This window comes from Oncorhynchus clarkii, chromosome 4 (assembly GCF_045791955.1).
Source record: "Oncorhynchus clarkii lewisi isolate Uvic-CL-2024 chromosome 4, UVic_Ocla_1.0, whole genome shotgun sequence".
Taxonomy (NCBI): domain Eukaryota; kingdom Metazoa; phylum Chordata; class Actinopteri; order Salmoniformes; family Salmonidae; genus Oncorhynchus; species Oncorhynchus clarkii.
In genome coordinates, this window is record NC_092150.1 from 11,433,781 (window position 1) to 11,457,621 (window position 23,841).

General features: G+C 43.7%; 1 protein-coding gene across 1 annotated transcript in view; it reads right to left on the reverse strand.

The window, feature by feature from the left end:
* LOC139406425 (MOB kinase activator 2-like) overlaps positions 1–19,667 on the reverse strand; it is a 104,230-nt gene extending 84,563 nt beyond the window's left edge. The window contains exon 1 of the mRNA XM_071148982.1: positions 19,089–19,667. Within this exon, the coding sequence (XP_071005083.1) occupies positions 19,089–19,105 (17 nt within the window). The 5' untranslated portion in view covers positions 19,106–19,667. The remainder of the gene's footprint in view (positions 1–19,088) is intronic.
* Between the last annotated feature and the right edge of the window lie 4,174 nt (positions 19,668–23,841).

The window sequence follows — 23,841 nt, forward strand, 5'->3', positions numbered from 1 at the left end:
TTCTTCTGCTAACCACAACTCCGCTAGCTAGCATATAGTTGCCCCTGGCTAACCCCAGCGATGCTAGCTAGGCTCTAGTTGCCCCTGGCTAAACCCCAGGGATGCTAGCTAGGATCTTGTTGCCCCTGGCTAAACCCCAGGGATGCTAGCTAGGCTCTAGTTTCCCCTGGCTAAACCCCAGTGATTCTAGCTAGGCTCTAGTTGCCCCTAGCTAAACCCCAGTGATGCTAGCTAGGCTCTAGTTGCCCCTGGCTAAACCCCAGTGATGCTAGCTAGGCTCTAGTTGCCCCTGGCTAAACCCCAGAGATGCTAGCTAGGCTCTAGTTGCCCCTGGCTAACCCCAGTGATGCTAGCTAGGCTCTAGTTGCCCCTGGCTAACCCCACTGATGCTAGCTAGGCTCTAGTTGCCCCTGGCTAAACCCACCGATGCTAGCTAGGCTCTAGTTGCCCCTGGCTAACCCCAGTGATGCTATCTAGGCTCTAGTTGCCCCTGGCTAACCCCACCGATGCTAGCTAGGCTCTAGTTGCCCCAGGCTCACCCCAGTGATGCTAGCTAGGCTCTAGTTGCCCCAGGCTCACCCCAGTGATGCTAGCTTGGCTCTGGTTGTTGCCCCACTGGCTGCTGTATGAACATGCTTGCTCCATTTACCCCAGGGTTGGCCTGCTTGAGTTGGCCGCTGTTCTCTGCTCAGTGCTGAGCAGCCTAGCATCTACAACAGCCTAACCAGCAAACATCTCCAAACATCAGTGTTCTATCAAAGAAAGAGAGAGAGAGCAAGAAAGAGAGTGAGAGAGAGAGCGCCAGAGAGCAAGAAAGAGCGAGAAAGAAATCAAAAAAGTTAGCAAGAAAGAGAGCGAGCGAGAAATAGAGCGAGCGAGAGAGAAATAGAGCGAGCGAGCAAGAAAGAGCGAACAAGAGCCAGAAAGAGAGCAAGAAATGGAGCGAGCGAGCTAGAGTGAACGAGAGCGAGCGAGCGAGAAAAAGAGCAAAAAAAGAGAGCGAGAAAGAGCAAGAGAGAGTGAGCGAGAAAGCAAGAAAGAGAGCAAGAAAGAGCGAGAGTGCTAGAAAGAGCAAGCATAAAAGAGAGCGAGCAGACAGGTCTTACAGTAAGCTGTGTGTTCTCGGATCTCGGATCAATTCTAATATCCTCGTAACTGACTTAAGACGCCACACACCCCCCCATGGAGAAGGACCTGGTGTGTAGGAGTCAGAAAGCATATTAGAACAAGCCTAACAAAGATAAAGAGAGTGAAAGAACATTGTGGAGGAGACAGAGTTGACTCAGGGGCAAAGAAATGTTCTGTTAGTCCCTGTTCCATCCAGCCTGGAGAATGCAGCGACAGATTATGTCTCCTGATCAGGACATACAGTTGAAGTCGGAAGTTTACATACACCATTGCCAAATACATTTAATTCCCTGTCTTAGGTCAGTTAGGATCACCACTTAATTTTAAGAATATAAAATGTCAGAATAATAGTAGAGAGTGATTTAATTAAGCTTTTATTTCTTTCATCACATTCCCAGTGGATCAGAAGTTTACATACACTCAATTAGTATTTGGTAACATTGCCTTTAAATTGTTTAACTTGGGTCAAACGTTTTGGGTAGCCTTCCACAAGCTTCCTACAATAAGATGGGTGAATTTTGGCCCATTCCTCCTGACAGAGCTGGTGTAACTGAGTCAGGTTTGTAGGCCTCCTTGCTCACACACGCTTTATCAGTTCTGCCCACATATTTTCTATAGGATTGAGGTCAGGGCCACTCCAATACCTTGATTTTGTTGTCCTAAAGCCATTTTGTCACAACTTTGGAAGTATGCTTGGGGTCATTGTCCATTTGGAAGACCCATTTGCGACCAAGCTTTAACTTCCTGACTGATGTCTTGAGATGTTGCTTCAATATATCCACGCAATTGTCCTACCTCATGATGCCATCTATTTTGTGAGGTGCATCAGTCCCTCCTGCAGCAAAGCACCCCGAAAACATGATGCTGCCACCCCCGTGCTTCACGGTTGGGATGGTGTTTTTCGGCTTGCATGCCTCCCCCTTTTTCCTCCAAACATAACGATGGTCATTATGGCCAAACAGTATTATTTTTGTTTCATCAGACCAGAGGACATTTCTCCAAAAAGTATGATCTCTGTCCCCATGTGCAGTGCAAACCGTAGTCTGGCAATTTTATGGCGGTTTTGAGCAGTGACATCTTACTTGCAGAGCGGCCTTTCAGGTTATGTCGATATATGACTCATTTTACTGTGGATATAGATACTTTTGTACCGGTTTCCTCCAGCATCTTCACAGTGAAATGCTTACTTACAGACTCTAACCAATAGTGCAAAAAAAGGTATTAGGTGAACAATTGTTGGGAAAATTACTTGTGTCGTGCACAAAGTAGATGTACTAACCGAACTTGCCAAAACTATAGTTTGTTAACAAGAAATTTGTGGAGTGGTTGAAAAATGAGTTTTAATGACTCCAACCTAAGTGTATATAAACTTCTGACTTCAACTGTATATAATTTGGCTCTAGAACTACACAGCAAATTCTCCAGTGTTAAATCAACACTGAGTGTTGAATAACAGTGGTCCATTGTCTATACGGGTCCACACTTTTCAGTATTAAATTAACACATTGCTTAGTGTAAAGCCGAATTTGCATATTTCCCAGAGTGCTTTGCCTTTCGAGTGAATTCGAAAGTTATCACCCATGACTGTATTTGTTAGTGACAGAGACATGGTTGTTGAATTCATCCATTTTCAGTCCTGTGGCCTTCAACAACTGAGATCCTAAGCAAATATGTTAGCATTTAAACAAAATGATTTAATACAATAGCACATGTATTTCATAAGGCCTCATTTTGAGGTCCTAGTTTTACCCTGTTATATTGGCCTGAAACTCATGGTTTACAGGACACATCAGGCATGCAAGTCACATTATGCTGGCTTGCAAAGTGATGTGTGATTCTTATTGGAATCCAGTCAGAGTGGGGATATCCAACATTTGGAATTTGTATTCACCCACAACCTGCATTCAGAATGACTGAAGACTAAGACAGGAGAATACCTAAACCATTTAAACTGAAACAACCATTTAAGTATTGGGTGCAATCAGTCCAAGTAAAATATTGGATTTGTTTAGAAAATGTATGTTATTGATATTTGAGTAGCACAAGATTAATCAATGTATATGCAAAAACATAAATAATGAAAAAAACAATTATAAAAATCAACAAGCAATAGAGCATGCTGGGAAATATGATAATGATGGGCGTGGTTTGGTTTAATGATGGTTATTAACACCAACACTGGGATAGGGCTGGGCAATATGGCCAAAAAATCATATAAAATTCATAGGTGACTCACGATATACAGTACCAGTCAAAAGTTTGGACACACCTACTCATTCCAGAATATTTCTTTATTATTTTTCTTAATTTTTCTTTATCAAAACTATAAAATAACACATATGGAATCATGTAGTAAGCAATAAATTGTTGAAGAAATCAAAATATATTTTAGATTTGATATTCTTCAAAGTAGTAACCCTTTGCACACTCGTGGTATACTCTCAACCAGCTTCATGAGGTAGTCACCAGGAATGCATTTCAATTAACAGGTGTGTGTTGTTAAAAATTGAATTTTTTCCCTTCTTAATGCGTTTGAGCCAATCAGTTGTTGTGACAAGGTAAGGGTTGTATACAGAAGATTGCTTATGTGAGCTGCCAAATAGGGCTAAGAAAAACAACAGTTCATCATTACTTTAAGACATGAAGGTCAATCCGGAAAATTTCAAGAACTTCGAAAGTTTCTTCAAGTGCAGTCGCAAAAACCATCAAGCGCTATATGATGAAACTGGTTCTCATGAGGACCGCCCAAGGAAATAAAGATCCAGAGTTACCAGAGGATAAGTTCATTAGAGTTACCAGAGGATAAGTTCATTAGAGTTACCAGAGGATAAGTTCATTAGAGTTACCAGAGGATAAGTTCATTAGAGTTACCAGAGGATAAGTTCATTAGAGTTACCAGCCTCAGAAATTGCTGCACAAATAAATGCTTCAAAGAGTTCACATCTCAACATCAACTGTTCAGAGGAGACTGCGTGAATCAGGCCTTCATGGTCACACTGCTGCAAAGAAACCACTACTAAAGGACACCAATAATAAGAAGTGACTTACTTGAGCCAAAAAACACAAGCAATGTACATTAGACCGGTGGAAATCTATCCTTTGGTCTGATGAGTCCAAATGAGATTTTTGGTTCCACTGCTGGTGACACTGTCTGTGATTTATTTAGAATTCAAGGAACACTTGACCAGCATGGCTACCACAGCATTCTGCTGCGACACACCATCCCATCTGGTTTGCGCTTAGTGGGACTAACATATATTTTTTTCAACAGGACAATGACACAACACACCTCCAGGCTGTGTATGGGCTATTTTACAAAGAAGGAGAGTGATGGAGTACTGCATCAGATGACCTGGCCTCCACAATCACCTGACCTCAACCCAAATGAGATGATTTGAGATTACTTGGACCGCAGAGTGAAGGAAAACAAGTTCACAGCATTTGTGGAAACTCCTTCAAGATGGTTAGAAAAGCATTCCAGGTGAAGCTGGTTGAGAGAATGCCAAGAGTGTGCAAAGCTGTCATGAAGGCAAAGGGTTACTACCTTGAAGAATCAAAAATATATTTGGAATTGTCCAACACTTTTATGGATAGTACATGATATGTGTTATTTCATAGTTGTGATGTCTTCACTATTATTCTACAATGTAGAAAATAGTAAAAACAAAGAAAAACCCTTGAATGAGTAGGTGTGTCCAAACGTTTGACTGGTACTGTATATCTCTATATTTTGTATGATTTCTCAAAATAAGCATTGTTGTACAATTAAAAGGTCAACTACACTGTATTTTAACCAGTCAGCAATAATGTAATGAATTCAGGGTTTGTGAAGTTATACCTAGTTTAAATATAAGCCTTCCACAAACATCAGACCCACTAATCATTGAATTAGTTTAACAAATTAGCGTAATTATTGATTTTTTTTGCAATAATCACTGATCTGGCTTTCAAGTCTAGCTATGAAAATGCCCTTTTCTGTTACAAATTTAACTAGAACCAAGGCATAACGCACATTCACCAATAATGACTAACTTCGTGTAGCAGGCATTAGACTATATAAAATGAACACAGGTCTCATCAACAATCTCTCAAGCCCATGTGCTAGAGATTAGCCAGCTAATCTTTGTATTTCAAGTTTAGCCAACTTGGATCTATTTGCTAGCTAACGAGGTTGAACAGTTGCATTGTTATAAAAGCATCCTTTTGTCTGTATCCAACTGTTTGAACAGCATGTTAGACGGAACCCAAACTGGCTGCGTAAGTGCATACATGCATTTAGTCCCCCCACACCAAATGCGATCACGACACGCAGGTTAAAATATCAATACAAATTCTGAACCAATGACATTCATTTGGGGACAGGTCAAAAAGCATTAATGGCAATTTAGCTAGCTAGCTTGCACTTGCTAGCTAATTCGTCCTATTTAGCTAGCTTGCTGTTGCTAGCTAATTTGTCCTGGGATATAAACATTGAGTTGTTATTTTACCTGAAATGCACAACATCCTCTACTCCGACCATTAATTCACACATAAAACGGTGAACCGAATCGTTTATAATCATCTCTCCTCCTTCCAGGCTTTTTTTCTCTTGACTTTATATTTCGATTGCAACGTTCATAAATTCGGTGCATTACCGACCCTGTATAACCTGCTTCTATAAACCAATGAGGAGATGGTACGTGGGTACCTGCTTCTATAAACCAATGAGGAGATGGGAGAGGCAGGACTTGCAGCGCGATCTGCGTCACAAATAGAACTGACTTCTATTTTAGCCCTTGGCAACGCAGACGCTCGTTAGCGAGCGCGAGCAGTGTGGGTGCAATAATTGAATAATATAGATTTCTACATGTATTTTGCGACGCGAGCGCTGTAGTCAGCCTGTCCACTTAGTTCAGATGTTGAAATCAAGTGGCCTACCTTATTTCTCAGAATGAAAATGAGTTGCCAATTCCTGATATAATTGTTTTATTTTATGCTTATTGAACATTTATTAAACACAGACAAGACGGCTAGTATAACATTCTTGTACACCAATGCTACACATGACCAACTGAGCATTCATTTTCCAGAATCAATGTTCATTGATACTCTCGTTTGAGTCATGTCTGCTCTGCGCGCAACTTGAGTAGTTGAGACATAAAAGGGTATAGTTAGAAACGTTAACTTGTCCTCTATTACAGTAAAATAACGTCTCAATGTGTTTCAGTGTCCATATGACCCATTCTGTTGGACCAAACCTCAAATGCAAATAATGAGTTGAAAGCGCTTGTCAGAGAGGAAGATGTGATCTCTCAACTGTTGGCGTGAGAGGCAGGGGAAGGGCTTGGTGAACGTTTAAACCATAGAGGGAGAGGCGAAGCAAGAGGTTTCACTCCCCCTAAAATCAGTACAAAAATAAGTACATGTGTTTCTATGAGTTAATTTTGGACCTACTGTGAGCTTGTCGCTTGCCTTCCCGTCTTTAGGACAACAACTCTCATTGTTAGGGCGGAGATGTGCATCTAATCATTATATACAGATCTCCGGTATAAATGGGAAGGTGCACACAGCACAGAGGAGCGAAAGAGACAAGACCAAAAATACAACATGAGAACAAGCAGACAAACGCTCATAAAACAAAAACAACAAAACCTTGATTTTTGCGATACAAACATTTTGGATATCGTGTAAAAACAAATTCAAATTAATTTGATATATCGCACAGCACTACACTGAGCTTCTTTTACATCGCTGACTAAATTTAACACTTACAGTGTTCATTTAACACCAGAATCAACACTATAAATGCTGCACTGCAAAATCAACACTAGGTAATTTGCTGTGTATATCTTCAACTCTAGCAGAGAACTCACTCACACTGCTGCGGTGTGTGTGCGCGCGCTAGCGTGTGTGCGTGCGTGCGTGTGTGTGGTGTGTGAGATGGTACAGATAAAGCACAAGGGTTGAGATGAGGACATGGCTGCGAATGAGCATTGACGTCAGCTATGAAGTGTACCAGGACATTTAGATAACTTTCTATGAATACACACCATAAGTCAAATGTAAAAAGAGATAGTACATACATAAAACAGAAACACCTACAACAGGTATACAGTAGGTCTACTCAAACAATACATATACAAAAGTATGTGGACACCCCTTCAAATTAGTGGATTGGACTATTTCAGCCACACCCACTGCTGACAGATGTATAAAATCAAGCACAAAGCCATGCAATCTCCATAGACAAACATTGGAAGTAGAATGGCCTTACTGAAGAACTCATTGACTTTCAATGTGGCACCGTCATAGGATGCAGTGCATCAGATTTCTGCCCTGCAACAGCTGCCCCAGTCAACTGTAAGTGCTGTTATTGTGAAGTGGAAACGTCTAGGAGCAACAATGGCTCAGCCGCAAATAATGGTCTGGGGCTGTTTTTCATGGTTCTGGCCCCTTGGTTCCGGTGAAGGGAAATCTTAACGCTACAGCATAAAATTATATTCTAGACGGTTCTGTGTTTCCAAATTTGTGGCAACAGTTTGAGGAAGGCCCTTTCTGTTTCAGCATGGCAATGTCCTTGTGCACAAAGTGAAGTCCATACAGAAATGGTTTGTTGAGATCGGTGTGAAAGAACTTGACTGGCCTGTACAGAGCCCTGACCTACAATCCAGCGAACACCTTTGCGATGAATTGGAACGCCAACTGCGAGCCAGGCCTAATCGGCCAACATCAGTGCCCGACCTCACTAATGCTCTTGTGGCTGAATGGAAGTAAGTCTCCAGCAGTGTTCTAACATCTAGTGGAATACCTTCCCAGAAGAGTGGAGGCTGTTATAGCAGCAAAGGGGGGACCAACTCCATATTAATGCCCATGATTTTGGAATGAGATGTTTAACAAGTAGGTGTCCACATACTACAGTCAATCACGGACTACAGGAAGAAACCCAGCCCAGTCACGGACCAGGATGTCTTGCTCCCAGGCAGACTAAATAACTTTTTTGCCCGCTTTGAGGACAATACAGTGCCACTGACACGGCCTGCAACGAAAACATGCGGTCTCTCCTTCACTGCAGCCGAGGTGAGTAAGACATTTAAACGTGTTAACCCTCGCAAGGCTGCAGGCCCAGATGGCATCCCCAGCCGCGCCCTCAGAGCATGCGCAGACCAGCTGGCCGGTGTGTTTACGGACATATTCAATCAATCCCTATACCAGTCTGCTGTTCCCACATGCTTCAAGAGGGCCACCATTGTTCCTGTTCCCAAGAAAGCTAAGGTAACTGAGCTAAATGACTACCGCCCCGTAGCACTCACATCCGTCATCATGAAGTGCTTTGAGAGACTAGTCAAGGACCATATCACCTCCACCCTACCTGACACCCTAGACCCACTCCAATTTGCTTACCGCCCAAATAGGTCCACAGACGATGCAATCTCAACCACACTGCACACTGCCCTAACCCATCTGGACAAGAGGAATACCTATGTGAGAATGCTGTTCATCGACTACAGCTCGGCATTCAACACCATAGTACCCTCCAAGCTCGTCATCAAGCTCGAGACCCTGGGTCTCGACCCCGCCCTGTGCAACTGGGTACTGGACTTCCTGACGGGCCGCCCCCAGGTGGTGAGGGTAGGCAACAACATCTCCTCCCCGCTGATCCTCAACACTGGGGCCCCACAAGGTTGCGTTCTGAGCCCTCTCCTGTACTCCCTGTTCACCCACGACTGCGTGGCCACGCACGCCTCCAACTCAATCATCAAGTTTGCGGACGACACAACAGTGGTAGGCTTGATTACCAACAACGATGAGACGGCCTACAGGGAGGAGGTGAGGGCCCTCGGAGTGTGGTGTCAGGAAAACAACCTCACACTCAACGTCAACAAAACTAAGGAGATGATTGTGGACTTCAGGAAACAGCAGAGGGAACACCCCCCTATCCACATCGATGGAACAGTAGTGGAGAGGGTAGCAAGTTTTAAGTTCCTCGGCATACACATCACAGACAAACTGAATTGGTCCACTCACACAGACAGCATCGTGAAGAAGGCCCAGCAGCGCCTCTTCAACCTCAGGAGGCTGAAGAAATTCGGCTTGTCACCAAAAGCACTCACAAACTTCTACAGATGCACAATCGAGAGCATCCTGGCGGGCTGTATCACCGCCTGGTATGGCAACTGCACCGCCCTCAACCGTAAGGCTCTCCAGAGGGTAGTGAGGTCTGCACAACGCATCACCGGGGGCAAACTACCTGCCCTCCAGGACACCTACACCACCCGATGTCACAGGAGGGCCATAAAGATCATCAAGGACATCAACCACCCGAGCCACTGCCTGTTCACCCCGCTATCATCCAGAAGGCGAGGTCAGTACAGGTGCATCAAAGCTGGGACCGAGAGACTGAAAAACAGCTTCTATCTCAAGGCCATCAGACTGTTAAACAGCCACCACTAACACTGACACTGACTCAACTCCAGCCACTTTAATAATGGGAATTGATGGGAAATGATGTAAATATATCACTAGCCACTTTAAACAATGCTACCTTATATAAATGTTACTTACCCTACATTATTCATCTCATACGCATACGTATATACTGTACTCTATATCATCGACGGTATCCTTATGTAATACATGTATCACTAGCCACTTTATACTATACTATGCCACTTTGTTTACATACTCATCTCATTTGTACATACTGTACCCGATACCATCTACTGTATCTTGCCTATGCTGCTCTGTACCATCACTCATTCATATATCCTTATGTACATATTCTTTATCCCCTTACACTGTGTACAAGACAGTAGTTTTGGAATTGTTAGTTAGATTACTTGTTATTACTGCATTGTCGGAACTAGAAGCACAAGCATTTCGCTACACTCGCATTAACATCTGCTAACCATGTGTATGTGACAAATAAAATTTGATTTTTTGATTTGATTTGATTTGGTCATGTAGTGTATTTCTAAAACACACACATACTGTATACACAGACAATGAAACACACACGCACACACAACATGTGGCTGTGTAACTATGGTGTGAGTGACGATGCTTTAATAAATAACCAGACCCGGCCCTGTGTGTAATGTGAGTTTATATTTAGCTCTATGAATCTCCCCTCCAGTCATTTCAGCTGCCCATTGGCCAGAGGTCATGTGACTCATCAGCAGCAGCAGCAGCATCATCGTCGTCGTTATTATTAGGTGTACAGCTCGCCTCCAGAAGCACATGGTCGCCCGCTGGTTATCCAGTCTCACATGACTCCAATCTAACCACGAAGGGTAAGCATGTGCTAGCCCAGTCAGATTCCAAATCAAACCTTTAACATATGAAGCCTATTCATGTGTCTGAGTTTGTGAAATATTTGATGTTATCAGGAGCATTGTTCCCATTTTCTACAGAGCCTATGGAGACAAGAACTGTCTCCATGTGTGTCTGCCACAGGCTGATGTCGGTATTGGAAAATATCTAGTCTGTGTTTGAATCATTTCCATCCACTACCTACTCAAATAAAGACAGACGCACCACTAAGTGCATCCTGCCGGGCTGTTTCGCCGCCTGATAAAACAACTGCACAGTCCACAATCTCAGGGCTCTCCAGAGGGTGGTGCGGCCAGCCCAACGTATCACTGGGGGCCCACTGCCTGCCCTCTAGGACATATCCAGCACGCGGAAGTCAAAGGAAGGCTAAGAAGATCATCAAGGACCTCAACCACCCGAGCCACGACCTTTTCACCCCGCTACCATCTAGCAGGCAGAGACCATACAGGTGCATCAAAGCTGGGAAAGAGAGACTGAAAAACAGCTTATATATCTCCAGGCCATCAGACTTAAATAGTCACCACTAACCAGCATCCACCCAGTACAATGCCCTGAACTTAGTAACTGTTCCTAGCCGGCATCCACCCAGTACAATGCCCTGAACTTAGTAACTGTTCCTAGCCGGCATCCACCCAGTACAATGCCCTGAACATAGTAACTGTTCCTAGCCGGCATCCACCCAGTACAATGCCCTGAACTTAGTAACTGTTCCTAGCCGGCATCCACCCAGTACAATGCCCTGAACATAGTAACTGTTCCTAGCCGGCATCCACCCAGTACAATGCCCTGAACATAGTAACTGTTCCTAGCCGGCATCCACCCAGTACAATGCCCTGAACTTAGTAACTGTTCCTAGCCGGCATCCACCCAGTACAATGCCCTGAACTTAGTAACTGTTCCTAGCCGGCATCCACCCAGTACAATGCCCTGAACTTAGTAACTGTTCCTAGCCGGCATCCACCCAGTACAATGCCCTGAACATAGTAACTGTCTCCACTGTCTCCACTCTCCCCTGCCCCTTAGGGACTGCTGCCCTATGTACACAGTCATTTAACACTGGCCACTTTAATAATGTTTACATACTGTTTTACCCACTTCATATGTAAATATAATGTATTCTTGTCAAGTCTCATCCTATATAACTACTACTGTACACACCTTTCCTATTCATATACTGTCCACACTGTCTGTATAAGCCATCATATACATATATATTGATATTTCGGACTCTGACATTGTTCGTTCTTATATTTCTTGATTTATTAATTAATATTTTGGGGATGTGTGTATTGTTTAGTTCGGTATCACTGTTGGAGCTAGAAACATAAGCATTTCGCTGCACTGATATCATCTGCAAAATGTGTACGCGACCAATACAATTTTACTTGAAAGCCATTGTTCAGGTCATGCACCCTAAAGTTAACACCATTTAGTAGTCATTTTTCTCTCTCGCTCCCTCCCTCCTGCTTTTCAATGATGGATTGGTAATGCATGAGGGATTCAACACCTGTCTCACCTGTCCATTTCAAAGGGGTACATTTGGTCATGGGACCAACATACACAAGAATGCGCAAACACAATGACACCCCAATCATCTACCAACCTTGTGAAGGTGCGACAACAAGCCGTTGCACAATGCCTAGATGGACACACAGTGGTGGAAAAAGTACCCCAATTGTCATACTTGAGTAAAAGTAAAGATACCTTAATAGAAAATGAGTCTGACTCAAGTAAATGTCACCCAGTAAAATACTACTTGAGTAAAAGTCTAAAAGTATTTGGTTTTAAATATACTTAAGTATCAAAAATAGAAATAATTTCAAATTCTTTATACTATGCAAACCAGACAGTACCATTTTCTTGTTTTTGAAATTTACGGATAGCCAGGGGCACGCACCCACACTTAGACATAATTTACAAACGAAGCATGTGTTTAGTGGGTCAGCCAGATCCTAGGCAGTAGGGATGACCAGGGATGTTCTCTTGATAAGTGTGTGAATTAGACCATTTTCCTGTCCTGCTAGGCATTCAAGATATAACGAGTACCTTTGAGTGTCAGGGAATATGTACGGCGTAAAAAGTACAGAATTTTCTTTAGTAATGTAGTGAAGTGAAAGTAAGTAAGTTGACAAAAATATAAATAGTAAAGTACAGATACCCCAAAAACCTACTTAAGTAGTACTTAAGTATTTTTACTTAGGTACTTTACACCACTGCACACACACACACACGTTGTCTTTGACATCATCATTCTGACCACGACACACCAAAGTGACCTATTTGCTCTGGCATTTATTACTGTACCAATCAATTACCTCAGTGGACAAGCTCAGCTTTACTCACTCCAGCTTTCACCTATCAACAACTCCCATTTTGTCATGGTCCTGTCAACCTTTTCTTTATCACTTCATCTCTCCCACATTAGGGGTTCTCATATCACCCTCTTTTTTCCCTCCATCATTACAACGAGAGCATCTCTAAGCTACAGGGCTGTTTTGCAAGCACCGACGGGAATATGTTGTTTCGGGCGTCATTCGATGGTATTGAGGAGTTTACCACATCAGTAAACCTACTTCATTAATAAGTGCATCGATGACATCATCCATACAGTGACCGTAAGTACATATCCCAACCAGAAGCCATGGATTACAGGCAACATTCATACTGAGCAAAAGGCTAGAGCTGCCGCTTTCAAGGAGCGGGACACTAATCCAGACGCTTATAAGAAATCCCACTGCGCCCGTCAACGAACCATCACACAGGTAAAGCATCAATACAGGACTAAGATCGAATTGTACTACACCGGCACTGACGCTCGTCGGATGTGGGAGGGTTTGCAAACTACAACGGATTACAAAGGGGAATCCAGCCACGAGCTGCCCAGGGACACAAGCTACCAGATGAGCTAAATGCCTTCTATACTCGCATCAAGGCAAGCAAAACTGAACCATGCGTAGAGCACCAGCTGTTCGGGACGATTGTGTGATCACGCTCTCCGTTGCAAGTAAGACCTTTAAACAGGTCAACATTCATAAGGATGCAGGGCCAGATTGGATTACCAGGACACGTACTCAGAGCATGCGCTGACCAGCTGGCAAGTGTCTTCACTGACATTTTCAACCTGACACAGTCTGTCACACCTACATGTTTCAAGCAGACCACCATAGTCCCTGTGCCTAAGAATGCCAAGGTAACCTGTCTAAATGAATCTCGCCCTGTAGCACTCACATCTGCTGCTATGCTTTGAAAGGCGGGTCATGGCTCATATCAACACCATAATCCCAGACACCCTGACACCCAATCCAATTCGCCATAATCCCAGACACTCAATTCAATTCACTCACCACCCCAACAGATCCACAGATGATGCAATCTCTATTGCACTCCACACTGCCCTTTCTCACTTGGACAAAAGGAACACCTACGTGAGAATGCTGTTCAGCATTCAACATCATAGTGCCCACAAGCTCATCACTAAGCTAAGAACCCTGGGACTGAACACCTCCCTCTGCAACTGGATCCTGGACTTCCTGACGGGGCACCCCAAGGTGGTCAGGGTAGGCAACAACACATCCGCCACGCTGATCCTCAACACGGGGGCCCCTCAGTGGTGCGTGCTTAGTTCCCTCCTGTACTCCCTGTTCACCCACGACTCCAATACCATCATTATGTTTGCCGATGACATGATGGTGGTAGGCCTGATCACCAACGATGAAGAGACAGCCTATAGGGAGGAGGTCATAGACCTGGCAGTGTGATGTCAGGACAACAACCCCTCCCTCAACGCCAGAAAGACAAAGGAGCTGATCACGGACTACAGGAAAAGAAGGGCAGAGCACGCCCCCATTCACATCGATGGGGCTGAAGTGGAGTGGGTCACAGTCGTGGAGGGCACAACAACACCTCTTCACAAACCTCTTCCCCCTCAGGAGGCTGAAAATATTTGTCATAGACCCTCAGATCCTCAAAAAGTTCTAAAGCTGCAGCAGTGAGCATCTTGACTGGCTGCATCACCACTTGGTATGGCAACTGCTTGGCTTCCGACTGCAAGGCGCCACAGAGGGTAGTGCGTATGGCCCAGTAAATCACTGGGGCGGAGCTCCCTGCCATCCAGGACCTTTATACCAGACAATGTCAGAGGAAGGCTCAAAAAATGTCAAAGACTCCAGTCACCCAAGTCAGAGATGGTTCTCTCTGCAACCACATGGCAAGCAGTACGGATGCACCAAGTCTGGAACCAAAAGGATCCTGATCAGCTTCCACCCCCAAGCCATAAGTCTGCTAAATAGTTAGTAAAATCGTTAGTTAACCAAATAGCTATCCGGACTCTCTTTTCTGACTCATCACACACGCTGCTGCTACTGTTTATTATCTGTCACTATTCCTAGTTATATGTACATATCTACCTCAATTACCTCGTGCCCCTGCACATCGACGCAGTACTGGTACTCCTTGTATATAGACAAGTTATTACCTCGTACCCCTGCACATTGACTCAGTACTGGTACCCCTTGTATATAGACAAGTTATCATTACTCCTTATTACTTTTATTATTACCCGTTTCACTTTTCCATATTTTTCTTTCTGCATTTCACTGTTAGTCCACACCTGTTGTTTACGAAGCATGTGATGAATAAAATTTGATCTCCCATTTCACCCTCTCTCCTTCACCAATCTCAGTTGGTCCTTATTTCTCCTTCCATCCTTCTCTCCCTCATCAGTACGGGCCTTATACACACATACACACATGTACATATACAGTGGGGCAAACAAGAATTTAGTCAGCCACCAATTGTGCAAGTTCTCCCACTTAAAAAGATGAGAGAGGTCTGTAATTTCCATCATAGGTACACATTAACTATGACAGACAAAATGAGGAAAAAAAATCCAGAAAATCACATTGTAGGATTTTTAATGTATTTCTTCGCAAATTATGGTGGAAAATAAGTATTTGGTCACCTACAAACAAGCAAGATTTCTGGCTCTCACAGACCTGTAACGTCTTCTTTAAGAGGCTCCTCTGTCCTCCACTCATTACCTGTATTAATGGCACCTGTTTGAACTTGTTATCAGTATAAAAGACACCTGTCCACAACCTCAAACAGAAATACTCCAAACTCCACTATGGCCAAATGACACCAGAAACAAAATTGTAGACCTGCACCAGGCTGGGAAGACTGAATCTGCAATAGGTAAGCAGCTTGGTTTGAAGAAATCAACTGTGGGAGCAATTATTAGGAAATGGAAGACATACAAGACCACTGATAATCTCCCTCGATCTGGGGCTCAACGCAAGATCTCACCCCGTGGGGTCAAAATGATCACAAGAACGGTGAGCAAAAATCCCAGAACCACACGGGGGGACCTAGTGAATGACCTGTAGAGAGCTGGGACCAAAGTAACAAAGCCTACTATCAGTAACACACTACGCCGCCAGGGACTCAAATCCTGCAGTGCCAGACGTGTCCCCCTGCTTAAGCCAGTACATGTCCAGGCCCGTCTGAAGTTTGCTAGAGAGCATTTAGATGATCCAGAAGAAGATTGGGAGAATGTCATATGGTCAGATGAAACCAAAATATAACTTTTTGGTAAAAACTCAACTCGTCGTGTTTAGAGGACAAAGAATACCGAGTTGCATCCAAAGAACACCATACCTACTGTGAAGCATGGGGGTGGAAATATCATGCTTTGGGGCTGTTTTTCTGCAAAGGGACCAGGACGACTGATCCGTGTAAAGGAAATAATGAATGGGGCCATGTATTGTGATATTTTGAGTGAAAACCTCCTTCCATCAGCAAGGGCATTGAAGATGAAACGTGGCTGGGTCTTTCAGCATGACAATGATCCCAAACACACTGCCCGGGCAACAAAGGAGTGGCTTCATAAGAAGCATTTCAAGGTCCTGGAGTGGCCTAGCCAGTCTCCAGATCTCAACCCCATAGAAAATCTTTGGAGGGAGTTGAAAGTCTGTGTTGCCCAGCAACAGCCCCAAAACATCACTGCTCTAGAGGAGATCTGCATGGAGGAATGGGCCAAAATACCAGAAACAGTGTGTGAAAACCTTGTGAAGACTTACCGAAAACGTTTGACCTCTGTCATTGCTAACAAAGGGTATATAACAAAATATTGAGATAAACTTTTGTTTTTGACCAAATACTTATTTTCCACCATCATTTGCAAATAAATTCATTAAAAATCCTACAATGTGATTTTCTGGATTTTTTTTCTCATTTTGTCTGTCATAGTTGAAGTGTACCTATGATGAAAATTACAGGCCTCTCTCATCTTTTTAAGTGGGAGAACTTGCACAATTGGTGGCTGACTAAATACTTTTTTGCCCCACTGTGTGTGTGTGTGTGTGTGTGTGTGTGTGTGTGTGTGTGTGTGTGTGTGTGTGTGTGTGTGTGTGTGTGTGTGTATATATATATATATATATATATATATATATATATATATATATATATATATATATATATTCACACACACGAGAGCAGCAGAATATGGGCCACATCTTCCTTTGTCAAGTTGGGCATTGTGCTTTTTGTCAAGGCCTTCATGAAGTGGGTAGATGACAGAGTCATAACTTCATTGACCTGAACAGTAGCTGATAAAAGGTACATAAGGTTAAGTTTGTGTTGTGTAGTAGACTACAATTGCTCTCTGTCTGATCCTCCCTGTCTGCAAGGCTAAACAATGCTGCACTTAAACATGAATTACAGACATATCAACCAGTTCAGGTCTGAAAGCACAAACTGAAGGGGGAAAAAACAGTCTGAAGGCAGAGAGGGAGAGGCAAAGAGAGAGAGGCAGAGGATATGGAGAAAGATAATAAATATTTTTCACAGATGAAAAATGAGAACATGAGACCTGTCAACAGCACCACATCAACCAGAAGTCAGACAACGAATGCCAGATAAAAACTATTTGTTGTAGCTGGTGCCTGGTTCATATTTTGGCAGCGGTTCCAATGAGGCCATGATTACATTGTTGTTACCTCTTCAGCCAGAATGTCATGTTGAGGAGAACCAGCCAAACAGCAGGCCTCCACCCCTTCCTCTACCCTCCCTCACACTGACGGCGGCACACCTTTCAGTGGGGACTTAAATCCTGCCGTGACACCGCTGCCGGGCAGACAAAGGAAGTGTTATGTCCTGTCACTGTGTTATGTTCTGTCACTGTGTTGTGTTCTAGATCCTTGCTGGGAGATGATATCAGTGGTGGCCCAGGAGCACACAGACAGAGACAGACAAAGACAGACAGAGACAGACAGACAGGAGATGTGTGTCTTTATGAAGAAGGAGCATTGATCGCTCCATAAGCACACACAAACGGACACACAAATAACAGACAGATAGGCCTAATCTTTCAAGTGTGCTTAGATATGTCATCTGACAATACAGAGGAATCTTCTATACAGTATCAAGCAACACATGACTGAAATAATACCATAACAAAATACAGCAGGGTAAACATTAGAAAACACACTGCAAAGTGATTAAGAGGCGATCTCCACACAAGCCATATTCCGCCGTATACTCCTTGAGTGAGTTCACAAACAGGCAAATCTGTCTACCTGCTATTTATTTGTATGTCCTGGGCTTATCATGCCAATGCAAAGTTGTCGATTACATGTTCATTACTCTCCTCTCTTTGCACGCAAATATGAATTAAGACTCTTCCCATGCCTGATTCACCGGAGTTTGCATTGTAAATAGTGTGCAACTAAGTCATGAAACAAATCTGTAGTCAATAAACAAAACTAAGGCAAATGAGAGAATACACTTGTCTTGCAATGTCTCACATGTCATGATGGAAAAACTGGAATTGGATTTTCAGATTTAGGACTTCTAAAACGGAAGTGTCAAACAAAAATAAAGTGACAGGTCGGCATCGCATACGCGGCTCGAAAGGTGTCAACTCGCATGATGTCACCACCAAAACCACACACTTGCATTTCAACACAATTGATCTGCACAAACTACACTGTGATGATAACCTCTGAAATGAAATTGTATTTGCTTTAACAAAATCTGCTACATTGTAGATATAACATGTATTTTAGACTCGAAAAAGTATCATCATCCGCAGAAGTCACCGGGCCTGTGTGCTGTCAGCCAGCTAGCCCTCCAGCTAGCTTGTTAGCTGTCCAATTTACAGTAAATACCAAGCCAACGCTACGTAGCTAGCTGGATAAATAGCTAATAAACTAGCTAGCTACTTGAAACCTGTTCAAAACGTTAATCAAACAACGCACCTTGCGAGGGAAATAACGTTACACAGAACACGGCTATGTTGCTAGCTAAATAAATCTGCCTAAAAATAAACTAGTGTGTAACAATACATTTTCAGGACCTAATCTGGGCCGCTGGCTGTGCTACACAGGCCACGGGATGCTCCGCCCGCAGGTTAACGTTACCGTTGTTTCCTAAAAAATAGAAGATTGCATAATGATCTCTACTTGGCAAGCTAACTAGCCATCTAGAGGAAAGTGAACTAATTTTCACTGGTAGTCTTGTTCATAGTACATGTACTGATACAGTAAACCTCTAATTTGTTGTCAAATATCACCGGCCACAAACATGGATTATTAACTGGTAACGTTAGCTATGTACTGTCAACGTGACAGCTGGAAAGCGGTAGCTGTACTCACCCCATTAACCAATCCATGGTGATGCTTGTATCTAGGAATAAATCCACCAGCAAGGGTTGGAGGCGACCCCCTACTTTATCCGGCCAACCCTCGCTTCACCACCTGGTCCCGACCCGTCTCTCTCCGTGGATCGGTGTCTCTCGGTCCCTAATTTGGTCGTCAAATGTCAAAAACGTATCGCTGGTGTCCTTGTTTTGAACCTGAGCTTAGATAACAACAAGAACATGAACAACTATCTCGTTAGTCGGAGCCGAGGTGCTGCGCCGAGGGCGAGCGAGAGGAGCGCAGCATTGAGTGACTTTGAGCTCGGAGACGAGTGGAGGAGAGCGGGCAACGGTCTCGGTCCACTTTCCGGTCAGCGAGGTATCTCGTAGCTTCGGTTTTTAAGTCGCCGTCCGCTAGCGTACCCAATGTCATTCGCCGACTGAATGAACCGAATCTTGTCTTGGGACGCCGCTTGTCTAGCTAGCTAGCTACACTCTGTCATGAATGCTAAATTGCACGAAAATTACTATGCAGCTCAAACCGCTAGCTACAGCGGTCTTCAGCTGCTGATGCGAACGAAATCCGGAAGTAAACACAGATCCGACCAACCCCCTCCAATGCGTATGCGTTGTGTTTCGTCACAACCAAAGAAAATAGATGGGATATGTAGTTCAAAGAAGACCCATCTTCCTTAAAATTACCTCTCAGTTATGCATGCAACAAAATAAATCGAATGTAGCTTTATTAGTATGGCATATCAACAACTGTATTTCATGCAGTCATCCCATTCATTGCAGCTAGTTAGGAGGTATTGCATTATGCATTGTTCATGTGTGACAATTGGCACTTTTTTGTGATGCATCAGGGATATTCAACTCTTAAACTATGGTCTGGAACCTGGTATCCCATGTCTAAATCAGTCTCTGATTAGAGGGAAGTAATGAAAAAAAAAAGTGGAACTGGTTTCATGGTCAAGAGTTCAATATGAGGGTGATACATGATATATCCACAACGTTGCACTGACAAAGACTTATATTATTGTTGTTAACTAGGTACAGATTTTATTTGAATCTGGGTTGTGCGCCACAAGACTGCTAGACCATTGAGCTGAAGCCTAGGCAAGTACTCATATCTTCCTTGGCCACTCTTTTAATATTCGTCTCTGTTCTCTTCCAGTCTCCCTCTATCAGAGGATGGAGCATTAGTCTAAAACATGACAGCCTGGAAGGAGAGGATCAATGTGTACTCTGCACTACTAAAATGACTGGTCGTCTTAATCTCCCTCTCTCTCTGTCGATCTCTCTCTCTGTCTCTCGCTCTCTCTCTCCCTCACTCTCTCTCTCCCTGTCTCTCGTTCTCTCCCTCCCTCTCTCTCCCTCCCGCTCCCTCCCTCTATGTCTCTTGCTCTCCCTCCCACTCTCTCTCTCTCTGTCTCTTGCTCTCCCTCCCACTCTCTCTCTCTCTGTCTCTCACTCTCTCCTTTCCTCCCTCTCTCTCTCTCTCTCTCTCTCGCTCTCTCTCTCTCGTTCTCTCCTTCCATGCCCCTCTCTTTCTCAGGCTCACGCTCTCTCTCTCTCTCTCTCTCTCTCTCTCTCTCTCTCTCTCTCTCTCTGTCGATCTCTCTCTCTCTCTCTCTGTCTCTCGCTCTCTCTCTCCCTCACTCTCTCTCCCTGTCTCTCGTTCTCTCCCTCCCTCTCTCCCCCTCCCGCTCCCTCCCTCTCTGTCTCTTGCTCTCCCTCCCACTCTCTCTCTCTCTGTCTCTTGCTCTCCCTCCCACTCTCTCTCTCTCTGTCTCTCACTCTCTCCTTCCCTCCCTCTCTCTCTCTCTCTCTCTCACTCTCTCTCTCTCGCTCTCTCCTTCCATACCCCTCTCTCTCTCAGGCTCACGCCCCCCCCTCCCTCTCTCTCTCTCTCTCTCTCTCTCTCTATCTCAGTCTCTCTCTCTCTGTCTCTCACTCTCTCCTTCCATGCCCCTCTCTTTCTCAGGCTCACGCTCTCTCTCTCTCTCTCTCTCTCTCTCTCTCTCTCTCTCTCTCTCTCTCTCTCTCTCTATCTATCTCAGTCTCTCTCTCCCTCTCTCTCTCCCTCTCTCTCCCTCCCTCTCTGTCTCTCGCTCTATCTCTCACTCTCTCTCTCTATCTATCTCAGTCTCTCTCTCTCTCTCTCGCTTTCTCCTTCCATGCCCCCTCTCTCTCTCTCTCTCTCTCTCTCTCTCTCTCTCTCTCTCACGCTCACGCTCTCACTCTCTCTCCTACTCTCTCTCTCTCTCTCTCTCTCTGTCTCTCGCTCTCTCCTTCCATACCCCTCTCTCTCTCAGGCTCACGCTCTCTCTCTCTCCTTCCCTCCCTCTCTCTCACTCTCTCTCTCTCTCTCTCTTTCTCTCTCTCTGTCTCTCGTTCTCTCCTTCCATGCCCCTCTCTCTCTCTCAGGCTCATGCTCTCTCTCTCTCTCCTTCCCTCCCTCTCTCTCTCTCTCTCTCTCCTTCCATGCCCCCCCCCCCCTCTCTCTCTCTCTCTCTGAATTCAATTCAATTCGCTTTATTGGCATGACGTAAAATACTAGAAGCATAAGCATTTCGCTACACTCGCAATAACATCTGCTAACCATGTGTAAATGACCAATACAATTTGATTTGAAACCAAATGGACATAAAAAATGGAAACATTAGTAAACATTACACAAAAAAATATAGACATTTCACATGTTACATTATTGCCTATGTACAGTGTTGTAACAATGTGCAAGTAGTTGGAACATAGGAAACTAAATAAACAGATAAATATGGGCTGTATTTACAATGTTGTTTGTGCACCACCGGTTGCCCCTTTCTAAAATCTTGCTGCTAAGATTGCACACTGCGGTATTTTTCCTAACAGATATGAGAGTTTATCAATGTTTTATTTGTTTCCAAATTCTTTATGGGTCTCAGTGATCTTTGGGAAAAAAAATGTCTCTAATATGTTCATACATTTGGCAGGAGGTTAGGAAGTGTAGCTCAGTTTCTACCTAATTTTGTGGACAGTGGGCACATAGCCTGCCTTCTCTCGAGAGCCAGGTCAGAGCTGGACTTATGGTTGCTGTCTCATCGGTATCCCCCATATCCCCCCATCTCTCCCCACACCCCACTTCCCTCCTTCTCCTCCTTCTTCCCCTGTCCCCTCACACCCCAGCATCCTGAGGATTCTATAAATAATGGCTGAACACAGGTTGAGACCAACAGTAGGCAGTCAGGGGATTGGCTGACTGAGCTCCAATCAGCTCTATGAGAGGCAGAGCGGTGATTGACAGGGTAGCTTGTGGAATGTTCTCAGAACGTTTTTAGTACCACAATTGACCACTTGAGAGCACTGTGGGATATTTGTTTGTTATTGGCATTGGTTCATGTCCACTGAATGAGAGAGTAACTACTGCAGGGATTTCTGTAACTTGAGGCCACCTTTTCCATCTAACAAAGGTGTGCATATTCCTCATGTAAGAGGTAACCGTTGTTTGTGATATTGGGTAATGCTTATATACTAAACAAAAATATAAACGCAACATTTAAAAAAACTTTTTTTTTTACATTTATTTTATTTTACCTTTCTTTAACCAGGTAGGCTAGTTGAGAACACCTTTATTTAACCAGGTAGGCTAGTTGAGAACACCTTTATTTAACCAGGTAGGCTAGTTGAGAACACCTTTATTTAACCAGGTAGGCCAGTTGAGAACACCTTTATTTAACCAGGTAGGCTAGTTGAGAACACCTTTATTTAACCAGGTAGGCTAGTTGAGAACACCTTTATTTAACCAGGTAGGCTAGTTGAGAACACCTTTATTTAACCAGGTAGGCAAGTTGAGAACACCTTTATTTAACCAGGTAGGCAAGTTGAGAACACCTTTATTTAACCAGGTAGGCTAGTTGAGAACACCTTTATTTAACCAGGTAGGCTAGTTGAGAACACCTTTATTTAACCAGGTAGGCTAGTTGAGAACACCTTTATTTAACCAGGTAGGCTAGTTGAGAACACCTTTATTTAACCAGGTAGGCTAGTTGAGAACACCTTTATTTAACTAGGTAGGCTAGTAGAGAACACCTTTATTTAACCAGGTAGGCTAGTTGAGAACACCTTTATTTAACCAGGTAGGCTAGTTGAGAACACCTTTATTTAACCAGGTAGGCTAGTTGAGAACACCTTTATTTAACCAGGTAGGCTAGTTGAGAACACCTTTATTTAACCAGGTAGGCTAGTTGAGAACACCTTTATTTAACCAGGTAGGCTAGTTGAGAACACCTTTATTTAACCAGGTAGGCTAGTTGAGAACACCTTTATTTAACCAGGTAGGCAAGTTGAGAACACCTTTATTTAACCAGGTAGGCAAGTTGAGAACACCTTTATTTAAACAGGTAGGCAAGTTGAGAACACCTTTATTTAACCAGGTAGGCTAGTTGAGAACACCTTTATTTAACCAGGTAGGCTAGTTGAGAACACCTTTATTTAACCAGGTAGGCTAGTTGAGAACACCTTTATTTAACCAGGTAGGCTAGTTGAGAACACCTTTATTTAACCAGGTAGGCTAGTTGAGAACACCTTTATTTAACCAGGTAGGCTAGTTGAGAACAAGTTCTCATTTGCAACTGCGACCTGGCCAAGATAAAGCATAGCAGTTCGACACATACAACAACACAGAGTTACACATGGGATAAACAACCATACAGTCAATAATACAGCGGAACAAAAGAAAACAGTGCAAATGAGGTAAAATAAGGGAGTTAAGGCAATAAATAGGC